This window comes from Tyto alba, unplaced genomic scaffold (assembly GCF_018691265.1).
Source record: "Tyto alba isolate M040663 unplaced genomic scaffold, T.alba_DEE_v4.0 Super-Scaffold_6, whole genome shotgun sequence".
Taxonomy (NCBI): domain Eukaryota; kingdom Metazoa; phylum Chordata; class Aves; order Strigiformes; family Tytonidae; genus Tyto; species Tyto alba.
This window is the reverse complement of record NW_024881327.1, coordinates 19,468,566-19,488,045: the sequence shown is the minus strand read 5'-3', so window position 1 is coordinate 19,488,045 and position 19,480 is coordinate 19,468,566. Positions and strand designations below refer to the sequence as shown.

Here is a 19,480-nt window from a genome sequence, read left to right as displayed (position 1 = left end):
GTTTTTGTGAAGTGGGTCTAAATGCAGATTGAAGGATCTTTTCTATCTATATATGTAACTACGAGTGCCAACCTAATTATTTATAATCAAATACTTTTTGTTGTATTTTTACTCAGGAGGACACGAGAGAAAACAGTTTGAAGTGATTTTTTTTTTTTTTTTTTCCTTTGGCTTTTCCTTATCTATAAAGATTTGGCATTGTGAGGTATAGTTAATGTTTTCTCTAAAGTAGGCCACCTGAGAGATCCCATGAAGTAATTCACTTTGCTGAGTTAGCAGATAAGACCATTGGACAGAGTTGGAAAAGATACTGCCAACTGTGAAGCAAATGAATCAATACCAGTGCAACTGGATCAGTTTGCTTCTTCCGACACAATGAGAAAAGCAATAGCACAGATGCAGTATCTGACATACAGATTTAAAAACCAAATATAAACACACACACACACACACACATTGGGTTGGCTTTTATTGGAAAGCCTAGATGCAATCTATAGTTATCAATTTGTGGAAAATTCAGGACACATATAAAGTTAAGAAGGCAAATTAAAAGAACAATACAAATCAGACGAAATATACATCTCAAAATATCAGGATAGCATTTTGACTGGCATTGCCTAAAATACTTAGAATCTCCTTTTTTTTTTTTTTTTTTGTAATATGCTTCTTTTAATTATGCATATTTTTTATTTAAAAAGATCTTTTGTTTATATATTCCCCAAGGTCACTATTTCCTGCAGGAGCATGTCCAGATCACAAGTCTTTTTTAGCAAGAAATAGGCTCATTATACCAACTAACAAGGCCACTAATTGGCTTGATTTGACTTTATCTGAAATGATCACCAACAGATACTATAATTTGTTGTCTACTGGTGCCAGAACAAAGGAGAAGGAACTGGTACGCGTCAAGTAGAAGATATATTTCATTGTTGACATGTTATACAAGCTTTTCATATTCAAACAGAACAGAAACATTTGACATAATTTAGAATATGAGCCTATTTCAACAGAGAGCACTTACAGCATGCTAAATACAGTGCTGTGGAAGAGCCACCCAACAGAACTGCAAACACCTAGCATTTTACATCTTTAAAAGAATACGTAGATCAATGACACGCCTCTGGGGTCTGACATATCATCCTCTCTAAATTTAGGGCCCTCACGACTTCAAGGGTAAAAATACTAACAACTAATCTGTGCTTTCATTCTAATAGATGATTAGCATTCATTATATGTGTAATTAGTTCTGTATGCTCTACCAAATACACACATACAGTAATAGCACTGATACTGTAGATTCGGTAGCAACTTGGCTGGGAGAAATTCAAATCTGTTTATCAAACAATCCTAATGTGCAATTTGGAGTATGTAATACCATAGACTCTCAGAATACAAAGCAGTTAGAAAACTATTTTTATTACATCCACTTGAACCATTCATAGTTAAGACACGTTCACTTACTATGTTTTGTCATTATAATACATGGATAGAAATACTGTGTATATTTCAATGAACATCAAAAAACCCCAATTTTGTCTCATCTTAAAAATACTTATTTTTGTGGCTGAATTTAGTGCTCATGAGAGTAAAGCTCTAAGAATGGTTTCAGCCAAGATGTAGAACAGATGCCATAGATGCCACCACAGGCTTCCTGTAAGGAACCAGCTGCACACTTCAGTTCTGTCCTGCAGCAAATATACTGGGCCTTGGAGCAGAGCATGCCAAATCTATGCAGTGGTGTGGAGATGCAGCCTAGGCACTAGAATTGGACCTTCCTCTCCATCCCCAGCTTCAGTGTTCACAGTAATGGGATTTGTTCTGCCAGCTGAAGGCCAGGAGGTGAACCTACTGAACAGCCTGCCTGCCTAAAGAGCAATTCTGTAGCATCAGGTCAGAGGTACGCTTCTTCTATCTGGAGTTATTAACATCTAAAAGAGTTGTATTATACAGAAGACAAAGTTGACATAACTGGATGAAACTACATCATTTCTTCTTCTTCTACATACAATTTGCCAAGCACCTGAGACACTATTCTCTCCATTGTGAAACAAAGCTTCTAAAAAAACAACAGAAACCCCACTTGGTATGAATAAATGTCCATTTATTACGTTAGGGCTGGAAAAAGACAAGGAAAACCCAACCTATTAAAGTCTTCCATCATAATAAACGAGACTTATTTGGTTACTGTGCCTTCTAACAATGACTGATGAAGTGGCACTGGCCTGGGTGACAGGAGAGGTATGGGAGGGGAGGGAGCTGTGGTCTGATTCAGCCAGCCACTTTGGAGTGTCCCGTCCTATCAGCAGAGTGATAGATGCACAGCTTTAAACCTAATACAAAAATATTAACACTTTTGGACATTAGTCATCACTGTTATATCTCTACAATATAATCCTTTATACTGTACAGCTATAACATAAAAGGTGCAATTCCTTTTTCTTTAAAAAAATCACACAGAGCACATGTTTTTATGGTTTTATTTTTAAGTATAAACTTTTTTAAACACTTTACATAAATTAACTCCTCTGAGACTAATATTTGATGTACAGTAAATTGTAATTCATATAAAAATCCATAAACAACTCGTCTCACATAATTTACAAAAAAATCAGGGTTTCCTTTGCTTATCTGCAACAAGGATTCTACTTGCCATTTTCCCCCCAAGGCAAACCATGTTAGCATTGTAAAATCCATTATTAAATTCCCATGGTAGCATAAGTCACTTGTGCCAATGTCCTTTTAGAAAGCAGCACAGTTTAAAGCAGTTGGGTTGTCTATAAACAGTAATTTTTGCCCCACGTTTCAAAATTAACAGATATACCACATCCTATGCAGTGAGAGAGAGAAAAAGAGAGAGAGAAAGAGAGAGACTACTTCTGGTAAGCAAAGGTCAACAATTCAGTAATATTTGGAAACACTGTATGGGTCTGTATCTTAATTAAATACAGTGCCTCAAAGGAACAGACAGTCTGTTGCAAAATCTGTAGGCCTTTTTCTTTTCTTTTTTTCTTCTTTTTTTTTTTTTTTTTTTAATACTTTTCAGTCCAACTTGAGTGCAGCGATATGCATATGTAAACATATTCTTTAAAGCAGATCACCTTTAAGGTCATTGAGAGAAAAAAGTTTTGTCATTAGCAGTATCATTCTTCTGGAAGGCGCTCTTTTTGTTACAGAGTCTGTTCAGATTGTGCTACAGAAAAAATCTGAGCAAAGATGTAAGCTTAGGCTCAAGTAGTAATGCAGCAAAACAGTTTGGTCTCCCTTTTAGAAGACACTGGTACACAGTCTCTTTGGCAGCCTGAGCTAAGCCAGTGTGTTACCTCTTTCCTATCTCACTTTGTCTGAGGAACTGTATATTGTTAGCGCTGTCTGCTAATTCTGGATATTGCTCCACAGAGAGTACATAGTACCCATCGTATCCTTGTACCTTTCCAGCACTTAGCAACTGCCTCTTTTCTCCTTCTGTCCACAACCTGGCGCCTTCCTCTCCATCTCTTACTCTCTGTTGTTCTCTTGCCCAGGCACTGGAAAGAGCTCTTTGCCTGGCTTGCTCCAGTATTCGGGCCTTTTCCTCATCGAGTGTCATGCCGTAGCGGACATGAAGCGCTAAAGCACCGTACTGCATTTCAACATCAGCAAACCTACGAGTCCTGCCGTTGACCACCGTGGTGGACTGGGAAACAGTGACGTTGATGCCGTTCTCCAGGGCCTTCCGCCCACTTGTCAGCCTCAGTGTCCCAAGGTCAGTCTCGGGGGAGGTGGTCTTGATAAAATAGTGCGTGTCCTTTCCCTCAACGGTGAAATGCAAGTTTTCTAGGTAGTAGGCATTGTTCAGAACAGCTGCCACTTTTATGCAGTCCTCATTCGCAATGTTGAGCACATTTGTTTGCACTTTGCCTTGATTGACAGCGAGCATCACCCCTTTCCCAATCAGAGACTTCACTGTAGCAAACCACAGCCACGACTTCTCTCCACTGGATTTCCGTCTGCTGACCTGCACTTCTGCCATCTTTCCCAGGGAAAGGAAAGCCTTTGCTTGTCTCGCCACTTGTTGTTGCACTCCAGAAATTGGCTGTAAACAAGAACAGACAGAAGTTTTACCAGCCATCTGTAGCCCTCTAGATGCCAAACAGCCAGGCTTTCTTGGTGTGCTGCCCGTGGACGACAACAGGATATGCCACAACTGACAGTGCCAAGGAGTTAATTAAATCTACATACTGCTTGTTCTGCTGAGTTACAAGACTATTTTGTTTGATAATGTTCAGTGCTTTTTCTCTTTGTCTCCCTGAGAACCTGCACAAAAATAAGACTTAACTTCAGAGGCTACTTACTGGGCTGCACAGGACAGACCTTTGCGATACTAATACTTAATATGGGTAAGAGCTAATCTTACTACAGTGTCATCTCACCCTCTGAGCTTGTTCAGCTATGATTCCTGTCTACCATGAGTCCATCCAAATTGAGGAGATTTTTACAGGTCACAAAGCTGTAGTCTGGAACAGGAACAAGCCCTTCTTTACGCTGGGTCAGGAGATGAGTGTCTCAGGTAGCTGCAGTCTGAGACCAAACTTTAGGGAGGCTCTCATAGCCCCTCAAGCTACTAAAGGAAAAAGGGGATTTAAACTGTAATGATAGTCTTTACAGTAAAAGAGAAGGAAGCAAACGGTACAGAGCAGTGAGGTGGAATACTAGGGACTGATGTCCTTTCTTGCAAATACTCGCAGAAACTGATAAAAGGAGATGTGGGAAAAGGCAGTGGCCAATTCAGTTGCGTGAGCTTCTATTTCACTCCAAGTACCGGTGTGCTGCCTAAAAGGCATGAGCAGCTTCTCCCCCCAGAACTTTGGATGGGTGCAATCGTGAATACAGGAGAGTGCTTTGCTGACAACAGCAAAGACAAGGGGCAATGAATGAAAAGAACCAATGGGCAAGTCTGAAGTACGCTCGCTTGGTATTTCATGTTTTACTGTATCTGGGATGTTCTTGTTGAAAAGGTAGGTGTGATACAAAGGGAAGAAAGTAAGAGGTGCAACTGTGAGGTGCAAAAACACAAGATGGAAAAGCTAGGATAGGAGAATTCGGTCAGGAAGTTTATTTTGACTGTTTAGAGCTCTATGTGGCCCAGTAAGCCAGTTGCACGCTTGGTGGAGAGGATGGCTGGGGCATGGGACCTGCCAGCATAACTGCTGGGATTAGCCAGCACAGCTAGAAGAGCAGGAGCAGCTAGCAGGAATGGTTAGCTAGCACAGCTAGATAGCGGGGCAGCTCACATCAGCGGTGGTTGGGAATGAGACCTTACGGCTGTACAGAATAGGCATATCTTATCTGTCTAACCCGGAGTCTTAACAGCTACAAGCTGTGAATAAGCTGGTATTGACAGAGGTGGGGAGCAGACAGCTGCCCTAGCAGTTGTCTCAGCAGGAAACAGAAAGATTTAAATAGCTTTGGCTGCACTTTTGAAAAGGAGTACTTAGTTTCTGTAGATAATCCAGTTTATCTTCCAATTGACTCCCTCTCCCTTCAGTAAAATACTGTTTAGCCCATTTGATTAATTGCTGAAAAATGAGGGCAAAGCCTGTTTGGTTTTCCCAAATTTCTGGGTGGTAGACCAAGCAGGAGTCATTAATAGACTCCTACCTGCTTAATTCAGCCTTGCTGCTAATCAAAGTCTTTCAAAAGGCTTGCAAAGGTTTCTCTGCTCTGCCATGAAGGCAGCTTTCTGGAGGGGACAGTTCCGAGGGAATTATGAATTGACTTGGATTCTCAACTCTTCGTGAATGTGGTAGATTCCAGTCTGCACTTGCCAACAAGTATGGATTTCAGCTGTTGTCAATCCTATGTGAATGTTATTGAACACAAAATATATTCTAGACAGCACACTCATCAGTGAGATGCTATAGCAACTTAATAATGACAAAGTTTGTTTTTAACATGTATCCTCAGAGGTCTGAAGGAGAACCTCAGAGCATGGTAAAGCTCACTCACTCCAGAATGTTTCAAAATACTAAGTGGGTTGTGTGTTTACTTCTGGCTCCTGGTTGCATTTGCTTGCTCAACAGTCAATGTCATAGTCATGGCTTCTTCCTACCTGACAATTTTGAATCTTTGTTTTCCTCCCACTTCTCTCTCTCTCTGTCATGTCACATGCCCCTGGCACGCCTCATGTTGAGCTCTTTCCTGAATTTCTGACAACTAGCTGTCTGCTCTCCTCTCTTTGACCAGACTGGTTCTCTTGCTGGTGCACCTTTGCTGGTGTTAGTGGATAACTGCATTCTTTAGCCTTTGAGATCTAGATAAACAACCTCTGGTAGTTCTTCACAGCCATGCCTGATGACAGGTCTCTTATCTCCTGATACAACCACCTTGACTGGAGTACTTGCAATGCTTCTCCTTCACTGCTTCTGCCACTCATGGGAGACACTATTCTTATGTAGTGCTTCAAGGTCTTTCCCTGTTACTCAATCCCTGGCTATTAAAATATATATATTTAGTGGGTCACTTAATGCATGCAAAATTAGCTTCCATATGCTCCCTTCTGCTAGTCCATCCTTCCAATGATTTTTTGTCTAAATTAGGTTGTATGATTCTTCCAAGATCATATCCTCTTTTAATGTTGTAAAGTTCTCTATCATGATTCATGTAAGAGGAGATCTGGCTTTGACTGCTCACAGTGGGATTATCCATTTTACTGTCTCTTAACACTTCTTAACTGAGAGCTGTAGGACTGTTGAGGGCATAGGTCTTTGATCTGTGAGTAAGTTTGATTTGTAAATATAATTTTCTTAAATAGCAGATTTAGATTTTAACTTCCACATTAGTTTCTTCCATCATTTAAAACTGTAGCAGGTTTTCAGGACTGAAGTTCATTTTTTTTCCTCCCACAGAACTTCATAAGCACCTGGAGTTTTGGTTTTATGTAATGTAATGGGTTTTACCTCAGGTAATTTCATTTTCAATATTTTATCTTTACATATAAAACATGATTAATATTAAAGAGAAGTAAAATTGTAGTGGTGCATGGTATGCATAATTTATATCACCTGTTCTGTTTATTTCAGTCTATTTTTTACTAGAGTTCAGTTTCTGCCTTCAGGCAGAGTATTAGTACAAATCTAATCTCTGTAGTTTCTGCTGTGAAACTTACACATCTTTAAAGGGTCTTAAACTTCTTTTCATTGATTATTGTCTTTCTACATTTTTATTATTGCTGAAAGCAAACAAAAGCTTATTTAAAATGGTACCTAACTTAGCAAATCTGTAAGAAAAAACACCATCTATAATTTCTTAAATTCTTTGGAAGGTAGATAAAAATTAGAGGTTGAAAAGCACTGTTTAGATTTAATTTAGCAAGTAACCGTTGTCAGGACTACCTATGCCTAATGAGATCTGAATAGAGGGAACATTCTGTCTTGTTCCTTTTGTATGTTTAGTTTTGTTTCTTACTGGTATGTCCTCCCATTGCTGGCTCTTCACAAGTTCGTAAGAAGGTTCTGTTAAATCAAATTTTGGAACAGGGAAACCAGGAATGGCATTGTGCAGATGGAAGCCAAATGTCACCAGCCAGCTGTTGACATCTGAAAGAGAATTATTAAAACAACAAAAAAAGAAAAATATTAGAATTGTTCCGTATTTTGCAATCATACCATTTTTACATGGAATAGCTTTTGGCATGGTTGATTTTCTTCTGTAACATGAAAATTATTCAGCAGTCTTCATTTTGCTATGTATGGATTTAGATTTGTGCCAGAGCTAGAACAGCAAGCTTATACAGAAAACCTGAAGTTATAAACTTACAAGAAAACTTCTATGTAAGAGTTGCATTGTGCTTGTTTGAAAGGCATTGCAGGTTTCAGCAATTCTGAAGGCCTCAGTGACTTCCAGAACAACTACAGGAGCACAATTAAAGTGAGATCTCCTTTTAATATAGTCTAAACTAATTGAGATTTTGTGGTCAGGCTGAACACGCTTTACGTCAAACCTTCATCATCAATACAATAAAATATAGTAAAAAAGTACTGCAGAGCACATCCTATCCTTTTGTCACATATGTGTTAGAATGTCTTCAAACTACCCCTGAAATAACAACTATGTGGTCAATTACCTTTTAAATGATTTGGCAGATATTTTATGTTGATTCAAGAGAAATCTCCCCCTCTTCAAGATGAAGTTGGACCGATGAAATTAAAAGCTAATGAAATGTATTACAGTTGCATCAGTAAGCAGATAGGATACTGAATTAGCATTAGATAACGTTATTTGTGATACCTTTTATGTTCTGTTAAAAATAAATAAATTAGGGATGCCAACAATTAACTAGTTAACAATTGTTGGGCAAGAACGGGTGCTATGCCATTTTTCTTTCTACCCTATCTTTCACAAATACTAAGGAGAAGCTGGCAGAGTGCTCCTTGTCAAGTCTAGTAGTTTTCATTTAAGAAAACCCAAGTGAGTGGAACAAGGAACCAATTTTTTCCAAATGTCAAAAGAATAAAAAAATATTTACCTTAAAATAATTTCTAAACTTTTCAGATAAATGATATGCCTCATGAGGTTCTGCATCTAAAATTGTCAGTCAGCCAAATTACTAATTGTAATGATAACCTTATATGAGCAGCATTTGTCTATGTATTCCATGCATCAAAGTTGTTAAGAAAAGAACTAAACCTGTATTTTGCGGGCAATTTTTGAACCAAGAGCATCATTTTCAATGCCACAAAGAATCTGATTGCAACTGCATCCCCTACAGCACATGCTGCTAAAAGAGGACAGATTCAATTGTCTGTTATTACCCCTGCTCCCAGGCAGCCCATTAGCAACCCTGTTAATAGCTGCTGTTTGTTAAATTAATGCAAACCCACTTGACTCCCAGGATGCTTTCCTGAGTGGTAGTCTCACAACTGGTAAGTATGAGGGCCTGAGCAGCTCCTGTAGTCTGGCACTGTGTAAAATATTTTTGATTATTTACATCTATTCAAATACAAAAATTCAAATATATCTGAGCCGTGCATTTTTCAGAAACTTCTGGTGATGTGCAGGCAGATTTTTTTGTAAGTAGAATAATGGAAAACACTGCACATCACTAACTCTAGACCCACAAAAAGCATACAGGTTCCCTAAGACCTCAGTTATACAAGAGGTGGCATGTTAGCAGCTTTCTGTTGCCAAAAGAGAAGTTCACACTCCTTCTTCTATATCCTACTCCTCCTTCCCTGCTCCTGGCTGTGTACTCATTACTTTGTGCTGGCCCTGGAGCTTCTCTTTCGTAGCCCATTTACATAAGTAGCCTTGCACAGACCTATCCTGGCAAATATCAACCAGCTTCCAGTGAGTATTTTCTGCCATGTTAATGAGTTAAACTGGTCACAGAAAGACACCTCCCTGACCTTGCTACCTTATAGTCTTACTCTCTCTTGTCTTTGGTCTTTTTGGTCCATGAATACGAACTTTTTACTGCTCAGTAGCCCAGAGCCATGAATAAACCTGACTAATCCACGTTCTTATTCCTGTACTTGCTCAAGGAGTCTTATTTTTTCATTACAAGAGCACTGGGTAATGTGTAACACTACTGCAAGGAGAACCTAGGGCTCCTCTTTCCTCTCACAGTGCGCTGACATCTCTGGCTGAGGCACCTTGTGTTGTAGTTCAGTCAGGGGGAGAGGAAGAAATGTATTCCACTGGTACTCCAAAATGTACTTTGGAGAACCCAACCCCTCTGTATATTGAGATGCTCTGAATTATCTTTTTGGGTCAACAGTCTAAGATTGGAGCACCATAAGGACTGTGTAGCGCACAAGGTTTATGTTTAGTTACCTAAACCTGAAAGATAATAATGGCCTGTAGATCTTAATCTCTTACACAGGTACGTAAATCAATGTCTAAAGCTACATAAGATGTTTTCAAGATCTCCCACTTGCTATTTCACTATTCCCGATAAGCATGTTTGCTGTAATTATTCTCACTGTTAAGTGCTTAATGCTTCCTCATAAAGAACTTTTCCAAATAGGACATATTTAGGTACTTCACCAAAATTGTGAATGCCAGTCTAAATTGGATGTCTGTAAGTCCAGCACCCCCAAGCTAAAATCACTTTGTTGATCTGGTTCTAAACTCCAAGTACTTTTCTGAACAATTATCTTCTCTGAGAATTTCTTCACTAACCTTTCCCAGACAATATCCTCAGCCTGCAACCCAGACAATCAGATTCCAGATTATGAGAACACAGAAAGGTAAATTTCTGAGCAAGTGTGAGACAGTCTTGCAATTGATTAACCTTCTTTTACCTGTGATATAATCCTTCACATCGTGTATTTTACTGGCTGGGTTGTTATTTCTAAACATGTACAAATTAAAAGGAGCTGGGTCCTTCCCAATTCTCTTCCAGATTTCAATATCGGGAGTTGTCCATCGGCCTGCCAGTATATCATAATCTCTTTCTCCAAAGTGGACTAGCTTGGTCAGTGGGTCGTATAAGCCTCCGTGGAATCCAATTACCAGCTGGAAGTCAAGGTTAGAGTCGAAATAGATCTCTCCGTAAGCAGTGTATTGAATTTGCTTAAGCATGAGACCATTGCTACTGAAAACAGCCAGTGGTGTCCCTGTATTGTCTGATGCAATGTAAAACTCGTCTCCACTGCTAATTTCCATGGCAAAAAGGTGTCCTTGCAGATCATAGTAGAGAGATGTGATTTCAGAACTTGAGTGGTTATATACATGAGTTATCCTGGTTGGGTAAGTAAGGTCTGCATAAAAGAACTGGAGATGCTGTCCAAGGCTAGTTTTACTGGAAACTCGTCGTCCAAGTCCATCATAACGGTAAATCACCGTCCACCCACTGCCTTTGCTATAAACTCGAGTAAGAAGGCCCTTTGAACTGTATTCAAAGATTTCAGTACCCCTCTGACGCAGAAATCCATCTTCATCTAACCGGTACTGAACATCGCCTAGTCGAGTTATTCTGTCTCTCAGGTCATAGCGAAGTGGCGTCAAACGGGCGCTGCTACTGGGGTTGAGCAAGTGGAGGTTGCCATTCAGGTCATAGTTGTATCGCCACATTATTTTCTCATTCAGATAAACTGTCTGGAGCTGACCATCTACATCATATTCGTAAGCATATTTTGTGGTGTTGGCAAATGGCCCGATCTTAATTTCTCTTTTTGTCACTCGTCCCATGTTATCATACTGAATTGTAATCCAATACATTAATGACCGAAATATTTCGTACTGAATTTCCTTGATGCGGCCATGTGCATCAAAGTGTTTTGTGTAGGTCATTACAGCTGTAGAAATGATCTGGTTAATATCATAATATATAACTCCAAATTTTCCAAACTGTTCAACTTTGCCAGAGATATCATCAAACTGGTAGAGATCAATAGGCAGTGGGGTTTCATTGATGACACCTTGCATGCTAGTCACTCTGAAGCTATTGTCATAGCTGTAGTCAAATCGGGCATTTACCATTCCGTCTTCACTAAAGCGGAAAATCTGTCTGTCAATCAATGGGCCAATTTGCCTGTATCTAATGGTGCAGATAAAACCATCACTTTGGAGGTTTACTGTTTTCAGGACTCCTGCTGTCTCATCGTAAGTAAAACTAACTCTTGTACTATCGTATAAAATTTCTGAGAGCTTCGTCTGCCGTCTGTACTTGAATAATACTCTTCGGCTTGTCCCCAGGAAAGCAGTCTGAAGGAGCTGCCCTTCTTCATTGTAGTCCATTATAACAGAAGCATTACTTTCTGGGGGGTTGTATATATTCCGGTAATAGCCAATGGAGCGGATAGTCTGCATGGTATGACGAGCAACACTGGGCATGGTGACAGCAGAAAGCCGATCCAACAAATCATACTCAAAGATATACTGCCGTTGGCTATGAAGCAGAAGAACCATTGACTGAAAATGAAGAGCAGATTTTTACCATGTGACAAATGGTGGAGTACCCCCCCCCCCCAATATACCCATACTATTTCTTCACAAAAATGTGACATTCCCACTTGAGAAAATTATCTCCTCTTTAATTGAGTTATCCTTGACCTTACATGTTGTTAACATCTCCCTGCCTAATTTACTTGGATGCTTAATTGTAAGGGGTTCTGTAATTAGTAGTTCCACATTCATAATTTGCTACTTGTTATGACTGTATCACTCTTTTATCAAGCACTCGCAGCTAAACAGCAGATTGTCAATGGATTCAGATAAGTCATGTTTAATATGGGAAGAAGTAAAACTGTCTTAGAGCCATTAACTCACAAGGAGAACAACATATGGGAGATACAATTTCTTCCCTACAATTAGAGATGATTTTGAAGAATTTGAATAGCCCGAGATCCCTGAATACTGTGTTCTTGTTCTGTAAGATTTTCAGGCATAGGCAAAAGAATGGTTTGATTATTTATATCAAAAGGAGCTACTTGGAATTATTCTGACGTTTTTCTGATGTGTGGCTGTTATGTATCATAGGTCTTGATTAAATTATGTCTGCAATGACTAGTAAACAGTATTTCCTGAGGAACAGCTTCAACAGAAATATACTGAAACCCCAGAAAGAAATGGGTTCTCTTTTTGTATAGTAGGCATGAGATCTCACAAGGGGAATTTTCACAGATATTTCTAGAGGGATAGCTATCATTCAGCAATCATTGTATATAATGAAGATTCCTAATTTTTTGCCTGTCGTTTATTTTGATGCTATAACATGGCAAATACAAATTGACAACTGTAACCATTTAGAAATAAGCTTTTCTTGGTAGTGAAAAAAAACAACAGTGAAGAATTTACAAACATTCTTTTCAACTGACTTACATTGCGGAGATCTAGTCCCTGTACCCTATTTTAAGTGTTAGGATAAAAGATAAATACAGATACTTCTTGTTAGTCGGCGGCCTAAATAATTTAAAACCACATCAATTCCCAGCAATTAGCTACAGTGTGATTACATATCTATTGTATAAAGCATTCCCCTAGGAATCACATGTTGATACTTAGAATAACTGAGATGTGCTTCTACAACCTGCCCTTGCTTTGTATGCAGCAGTCAGACACTGCAGAACTTCAGCACATTCCAAGCATTTTGTACAACCTGAGTGTTCTTTACCTTTTCCAAATATGTGTAACTCCAAGTTTTCCCATCAGCAAACACTCTAGACACTATCCTTCCCTGTCCATCATACTCTATTTTTTCACTAGTCGTCCCTCGCTGTATGCTGCCTATTTGACCCGTAGATGAATAGGTAACATTGACAGCCATCAGCTTGCTGCTCGGTAGCCACAGGGTGGGGTGCCCTGATGTGTCGTAGGCAATCCTCAGCAGAAATTTACGGTGGTCATCGTAGATCTTTTCTGTCTTTGTGGTTCGATCAAAGTCAACTGAAAGGAGGTTTCTGCCATTAACCTTTTTAAAGCAAACAAAATTACACAATAAATCATGGTGTACGAGCCCCAGCCACCTATTATTTCCACAAAGCTAGCTATTCTTTAAATACCATTTACAGTGATTGATTTGCTGTGTGTGTAAATGATTTTAGCAACTTCTTGATATAAATGTAAGGCACTATATTAGCATCTACTTTAGAAGGTCTCATTATATGAAGAGATGCCCTGTAATTTGTTGCTGTGTGTTCTTTCTTGATGCTTAGTCAGCTGTTACGAAAATATGGAAAGATGTGCACTGAAAACTTCTGTAATAAATGGGGCCACTTCAGCGAACAAACTACTTTTGCAGGCAGTCCAAAGTATATCTAGCAAATTATTGTCACAACACATTCTCAGCAACCGCTTGTCTAGCTTATAACAATCCCGCTAAGAAAGAACTGAGTTCTAATCCTCCGCAGCAAGTTTTTTTCAAAACGGTTAATACAAAATTAAGATCTTCTAAAGCATGTTAAATCTTCAAATTAAGATTAAACAGTTTTTAGAACATAGGCTTTCCCCCTTCTGGGGGAAATGGAAGTTTAACTCGGTATGCCATTTAGTGCTGCAACATATTTGTGAGGCTGAAATCCTTAGTAGAGGATTATGTCTTTCAACTAGTTAACCGACCACTTAGAAGCCATAAATGACTGGAAGACTACTGAACCACTCAAAAAACCTTTATAAAGGCTCTGATGTTTATAACTATTTTGATTTGAAAGTAAAGCCTTAGCCTAGATACATTTATGGTGAAAACTGTATTATTTACATATGCAAACTATAGTGGTGGATAGCGATTTCTATGTAAGACTTTTACATTGAAATACCCCCGCCTCTCCTTTTCAGTGTTCTAAATATGCTAACTTTTAGTTTTACTGAATCAGCTCTCATTTTTGTATTTTTAAAAGGAAAACGTCTGCTCTTCTTTTCCCATGTTGGTATCTTTGCACTTCTCTGTTCCCTCTCTGCATTGAGCTGTTTTTAGTGGTCTCAAACAGGCCCCTGGGATTTCTTTGTTCATCTGTAAACCACTTCTGTAGCAGCTATGCCTTTTAAAAGTTATTCCAGCTTGGGGTGAAACACTGATAACTAAGTTTTTTCAACAATGTATTTTGCTAACATAGGGGGAGGAGGGGAAAAATGGACATATAGCTATGTCTATTAAGAATTTTTTACAAATTCCTTTTCAAGTGCTTGACGCAGATATTACAGAGGGGTGAAGAAAGATGGTTAAATAATATTCAGAAAAGAACAAGAGAATAGATATCCTGACCAAAGAAACGACTGAAGGATTTCTGCATTTTTCTGCGCTGCAGGTTCAAAAATCCATTTATCATGGATGTTGGTACTTATATCCTGAGGCTGTTAAGCTTCTAAAAGTTCAATATAAACTGGACTCTTTATTATTGGCATAAAAGGTATTAAAGTGCTGGTGATGGGTCATAGGCAAACACATAAAAAAAAAAATCCTACAAATGCTGACTTTTGCTTCCATCTGTCTGTCTATCTATCTTCATTACCTTTCTCTGTTTTAATATGAAATCACGGACATGAGAACAATCTGAACTATCAGTTGAGGAAAAAAAAATCACCTTTTCATGTAAATCTTGTAAGTAAGAAACACAAAGTTTAGCAGATGCAGAATAGCTACTTTATCTATTTAATGAAACATCGGATGTTACCTAAATATTCTTTAAAAAATAATGCTACAAGACTGATTCTAGAAGTAGGTTAAACCTAACCATGAAGCATTACAATTCACTTCCTTTTTGTTGTTTGTGTAGACTTCTTCATTTTCAGGTAGCTTTTGTTTAAATTTTCCAACAACTAAGATTCACTAATTTGCCTAAATTCACTCTTAAATCTTGTTTATTTCTGGCTTTTATTTCTCAGCCTCCCCCACACATGTGTGCACTTATCTCTGCATCTCGCCGCCTGTTTTGCTTCTCTTTTTCCCTCCCTTTCTCCTCCATCTTCCCTTCCTTAGTTTAGATTTAATTATGATTTTTATTAATTTTATTGTCTACCTCTCCAGTGTAGACACTGAAGTGAGAATGGGCAATTCTGATTTCTGAACTGGCAAAGAAGGAAGGGTGGTTTTATGATTAAGGCAGATGTCCAAGCAATTGTGGTTAATTTCTTGGCTAAGCACATCCTTCCGGTGTAAATTGCAGCAAAGTACTTAATCTGGCTGTCTCACTGCCTTATCTGCTAAATGGGATAATAACATCCCTTGCCTTCTCACTTTCCATCTGTCTGGTCTATGTAAGGGCAGGATATGAGGGGAAAGAAAGGAAATGCTTTGCTTCTTTTTCCAGCTAGATTCATGCTTCCAGATTCTGCTGACAGAGCTCTTGCATTCAGTCATGCGAGCTTTTGGTGAAATTGTGGCTGTGCCTGCATAATCTCATAATACAGATTGCAGTTGTAACAAGAGGTGGTGATATAGCTTTTTTCATTGGTCAGTATGGAGCTGGAATAACATGTGTCAGCTAAAGTACTGTCTTCAGATGGAGCATTTCTTAACAACTCTGCTACCAAAATGCTTTTGCAGTAAAACTTGGATGATTTATTGTGTCTAAGACAGTCATACTCCAAATATATTTGAAACCTCTGGGTTTCATTATGCTAAAAATAGTAATTTGGGAAATTTTCAATGAAGAAACACTTAATGACACAAAACTGAGTTTCTTGATAGTCCCCACCTACCGTCTTGCTACATTTCAGTAATTTAGGTGTCCATCTATCCTGCTCCGCTTTAACTTCCTGTTTTTCTTCACAATGAGAAGCATGAGATCTGACTGTGATTCCCCCATTAGGAGTAGGAGTATATTGCTGTGTCTTACAGAGAGGTTCAAGAGGTAATGTGAAAACTGAGGATCTCTGCAGAGCTTGGAGCATGTCAGGTCTCAGGAGGAGGCAGAGCAAATTCTACCCGTGAGCTCCCTCCTCTATGTTACGTGTCTACTCTGGGGGCATCCCTTGAGACAGAGCTCATACCAGTTCCTTTATTTGAGACCCCCGTGAGTGAAGATTTGTCTGGCCTCAATACAAATGCTCTAAAAAGAGCTCCTTCACGTAGAGGACTGTCAGGACCTCTGCCAAAGGCCAGCCTACAGACCAAACGTACAGGTCCGGGGACAACATTAGCTTATTGAACAATTCCAAAACAAGTCTGAACAAAAGTAAGACTGACAGACGGTTGTTAAGGGAGGCAGGCGTAATTCCTAATTTATTTCTTTATAAAGACGACTAGTAGTGGGTAGAACTAATACAAGACAGAAAACGGAGTACTTGAGAGTCTACTTTGTGATGTTAGATACTGCATATATATAATGCAGTGAAAGTGTCATATAGATGAGTATATTTACTGGCAATACATTTTGTCACTTTTTTTGTCTACATTTGTCGTCTTTGCAGCAAGATGTTACTGACATATCTGTAGATGGAAATGATGAGCTCCCTAAGTTATTCCCGTTCTTCTGTTGTTTCTCTACTTTCCTACGTTGCCCCCATCCACCCCCGAGCAACATTTCTGTAATATCTTCCCATGTAAATAATTTTCAAACCCCCTTTTTTTTTCTTTGCTGACAAGTTTCTTTTTGAGGCACTTCTCTCTTATTAGCCCATATTCTCCACCTGTCTTACTTTACCCATCTGTACATACACTTTTAATTACTACTATTTTATGCTACTCTATAATCACTCACTTTCCCCTCCATCTTGTTAGATCTTTTCCTCCTCTCTGCTGTTCATTTTTTCCTGTAAACTCTTCCAAGTTAAAGTTGCCCCTGACACTTCTTTTACCCGCTCTGCACTTGAATGCCAAAATTTTGCTCCACTTTTGAGAACACAACTCAGGACAATTTGTTTCACTGCTGTACCTGGTTTCGCCTGGGCTAGAGCTAATTTTTTCTTCTTAGTAGCTAGAATACTGCTGTGTTTTGGGTTCAGCATGGGATTCGGTATGAGAAGCATATGGGTATTAGCTGTTGCTGAGAAATCAGGGACTTTTCAACTTCCCATGTCTTGCTAGTGTGCAAGTGTACCAGGAGCTGGGAGGGAGCACGGCCAGAGCAACGGACCCAAATTGGCCAATGCGATATTCCGTATCATGTAACACACTCAGTACATAGATGAAGGCTGGCTGGGAAGCTCGCTCTCTTCTGGGATTGCCGTTTTGGGATTTTCTCTCCTCTGGGATCCCTGGCTGGGAATGGGCTGGGCATTGGTCAGCGGGCAGTGAGCAATTTCATTGTGCATCACTCATTTGTATATTTTATTACCACTATTATTATTATCATTGTTATTTCAATTTTATTTCCATGATGAAATTGTTTTAATCTCAACCTACGAGTCTCTTTACCTTTACCCCTCCAGTTCTCCCCCCATCCCCTGGGGTGGGGGGAGGGTGAGCAAGTGGCTGCATGGAGTTTGGCTGCTGGCTGGGTTCAAAACATGACACATTGCCAAAACCAAAACCATTGGTATGGTTATTTTATTTTCTCTTGGGCTTCTTTCACAAATGAACTGGCAGGTGTATTATCCCACTGTGCTATGTAAGGACATGCCTATGAACCAGAACCACATGGATGAGCTCCAGAAGCACGGCTTCTTTCTCTTATGCATGTAAGATAGCTGCCATAGCTAGGTACGAGTATGCTGTTCTTAAGCAGCAGCTACTGTGCATAATCGTTCTTTCTTCCTGGAAAAAATCCATTCTTCTTGCAGACCAAGTGGTAGAAAGGAATATAAGGCACATGACAGCATTTCCTCCTTTCCCATCCCGAAGGAAGATATAAAATATTTTAAGATTCAAAATGGCATGTTACCTCTTAGAAGGCGAGTGGTCTAAAATTACTTACCTTCATTTGATATACTGCCTAGGCCTTATTTTAAAGAACTGAGTTCAGTTCTAATAGTAAGTCAGACTTCTGCTGCGGTCTTGAAACGGTACCAATTTTAAATGCCTAATCTATGTTGTCTTTACCAAATGGCTGTCATAAATCATAGTTTGCTTCCTACTTATAGTTCACTCACTATATAAGAAGAAGAAATGCCAACAAAATGGTAAAGACATATGTTACAGGAACATGTCGTACACATGCACACACAGTTACACCCTTTCTACTACAAATAAGTATTAGTACAATTTTAATTTAAAACAAAATCCTAGGACTGCGCTAACTTATGACAGAATAATTTAAAAACAAGATTCAAAATCAGGTGTGTGAATTCAGTACCAGAAATAAAAACAGTGAAGGAAAGCAGAAAATTATTCTTTTATCGCAATTCCTTCCAATGCATTCCAGGCTAAACCCAACAGTTTAAATTCCACAGAAACGAGTCAAGGAAAAACAGCCAATAAATGAAGTAATAAAAGCAAGTACTTTCAGCTGGACAGTAAGCTTGTCTACAGTAAATATTCTGTGGTCGTTGGATGGTAGTACCTACAGGAATGTATTTACATTTCCTCTCGCTTAATGAGAAGGTAGTAGATGCCGCGCATGCTTGGGCGCTTACCCGAAGCTTTCGGCCAAACACATTGACTTTTCCCTGGGCTTGCTCTTTCCGGAATCGCCACTCCACCAGGTTCTGCCCATTCTCCCCCGGGAGGGTCATGTTTCTCTTTGCCACTGTTGGGTTGGCAGTGCCAGCCAACACGTGTGGCTCTGTCTGATAGTGTGAGTCCAGGCCGCTGGCGTACAGGATTCTCAGTGAGCCATCAAAACCAATCTGATAGCTGTTTCTTAACTGATCTGAAAGGGCAAAAAGAGAAGCACTGGCCTTTTTTCCTGCACGCTTTATGCAATATGTGCATGTAACATCTTGAATTCACGTAAGTGACCCGATGGTAATAAACACCCAGGGTGTGACTGGTAAGACTATCTGTATCACGTGAGCACAAATGCCTTTGGGACCTACCTTCAAAGTTGCTTAACACTTAAGAAAATCCCACCCTCAGAGCATATTCCTTGGACTAGCACAAACCACATTTTCTGCTGTTTCATTAGGCATTTTTGGCCTAATCCTAAAACTACTATGACTACTGACTTTCGCAAAGATGTGGCTG

General features: G+C 39.3%; 1 protein-coding gene across 9 annotated transcripts in view; it reads right to left on the bottom strand.

Annotated features, from left to right (window-relative positions):
* Positions 1–452: 452 nt before the first annotated feature.
* The window catches only part of TENM3 (teneurin transmembrane protein 3), a 1,343,701-nt gene continuing 1,324,673 nt past the window's right edge, over positions 453–19,480 (bottom strand). For all 9 annotated transcript variants that reach the window (XM_032988404.2, XM_032988405.2, XM_032988406.2 and 6 more), the window contains 5 exons: positions 18,931–19,166; positions 13,094–13,390; positions 10,281–11,892; positions 7,444–7,574; positions 453–4,072 (listed from right to left, as the gene is read on the bottom strand). In XM_032988404.2, the coding sequence (XP_032844295.1) occupies positions 3,317–4,072; positions 7,444–7,574; positions 10,281–11,892; positions 13,094–13,390; positions 18,931–19,166 (3,032 nt within the window). In that variant the 3' untranslated portion in view covers positions 453–3,316. The remainder of the gene's footprint in view (positions 4,073–7,443; positions 7,575–10,280; positions 11,893–13,093; positions 13,391–18,930; positions 19,167–19,480) is intronic.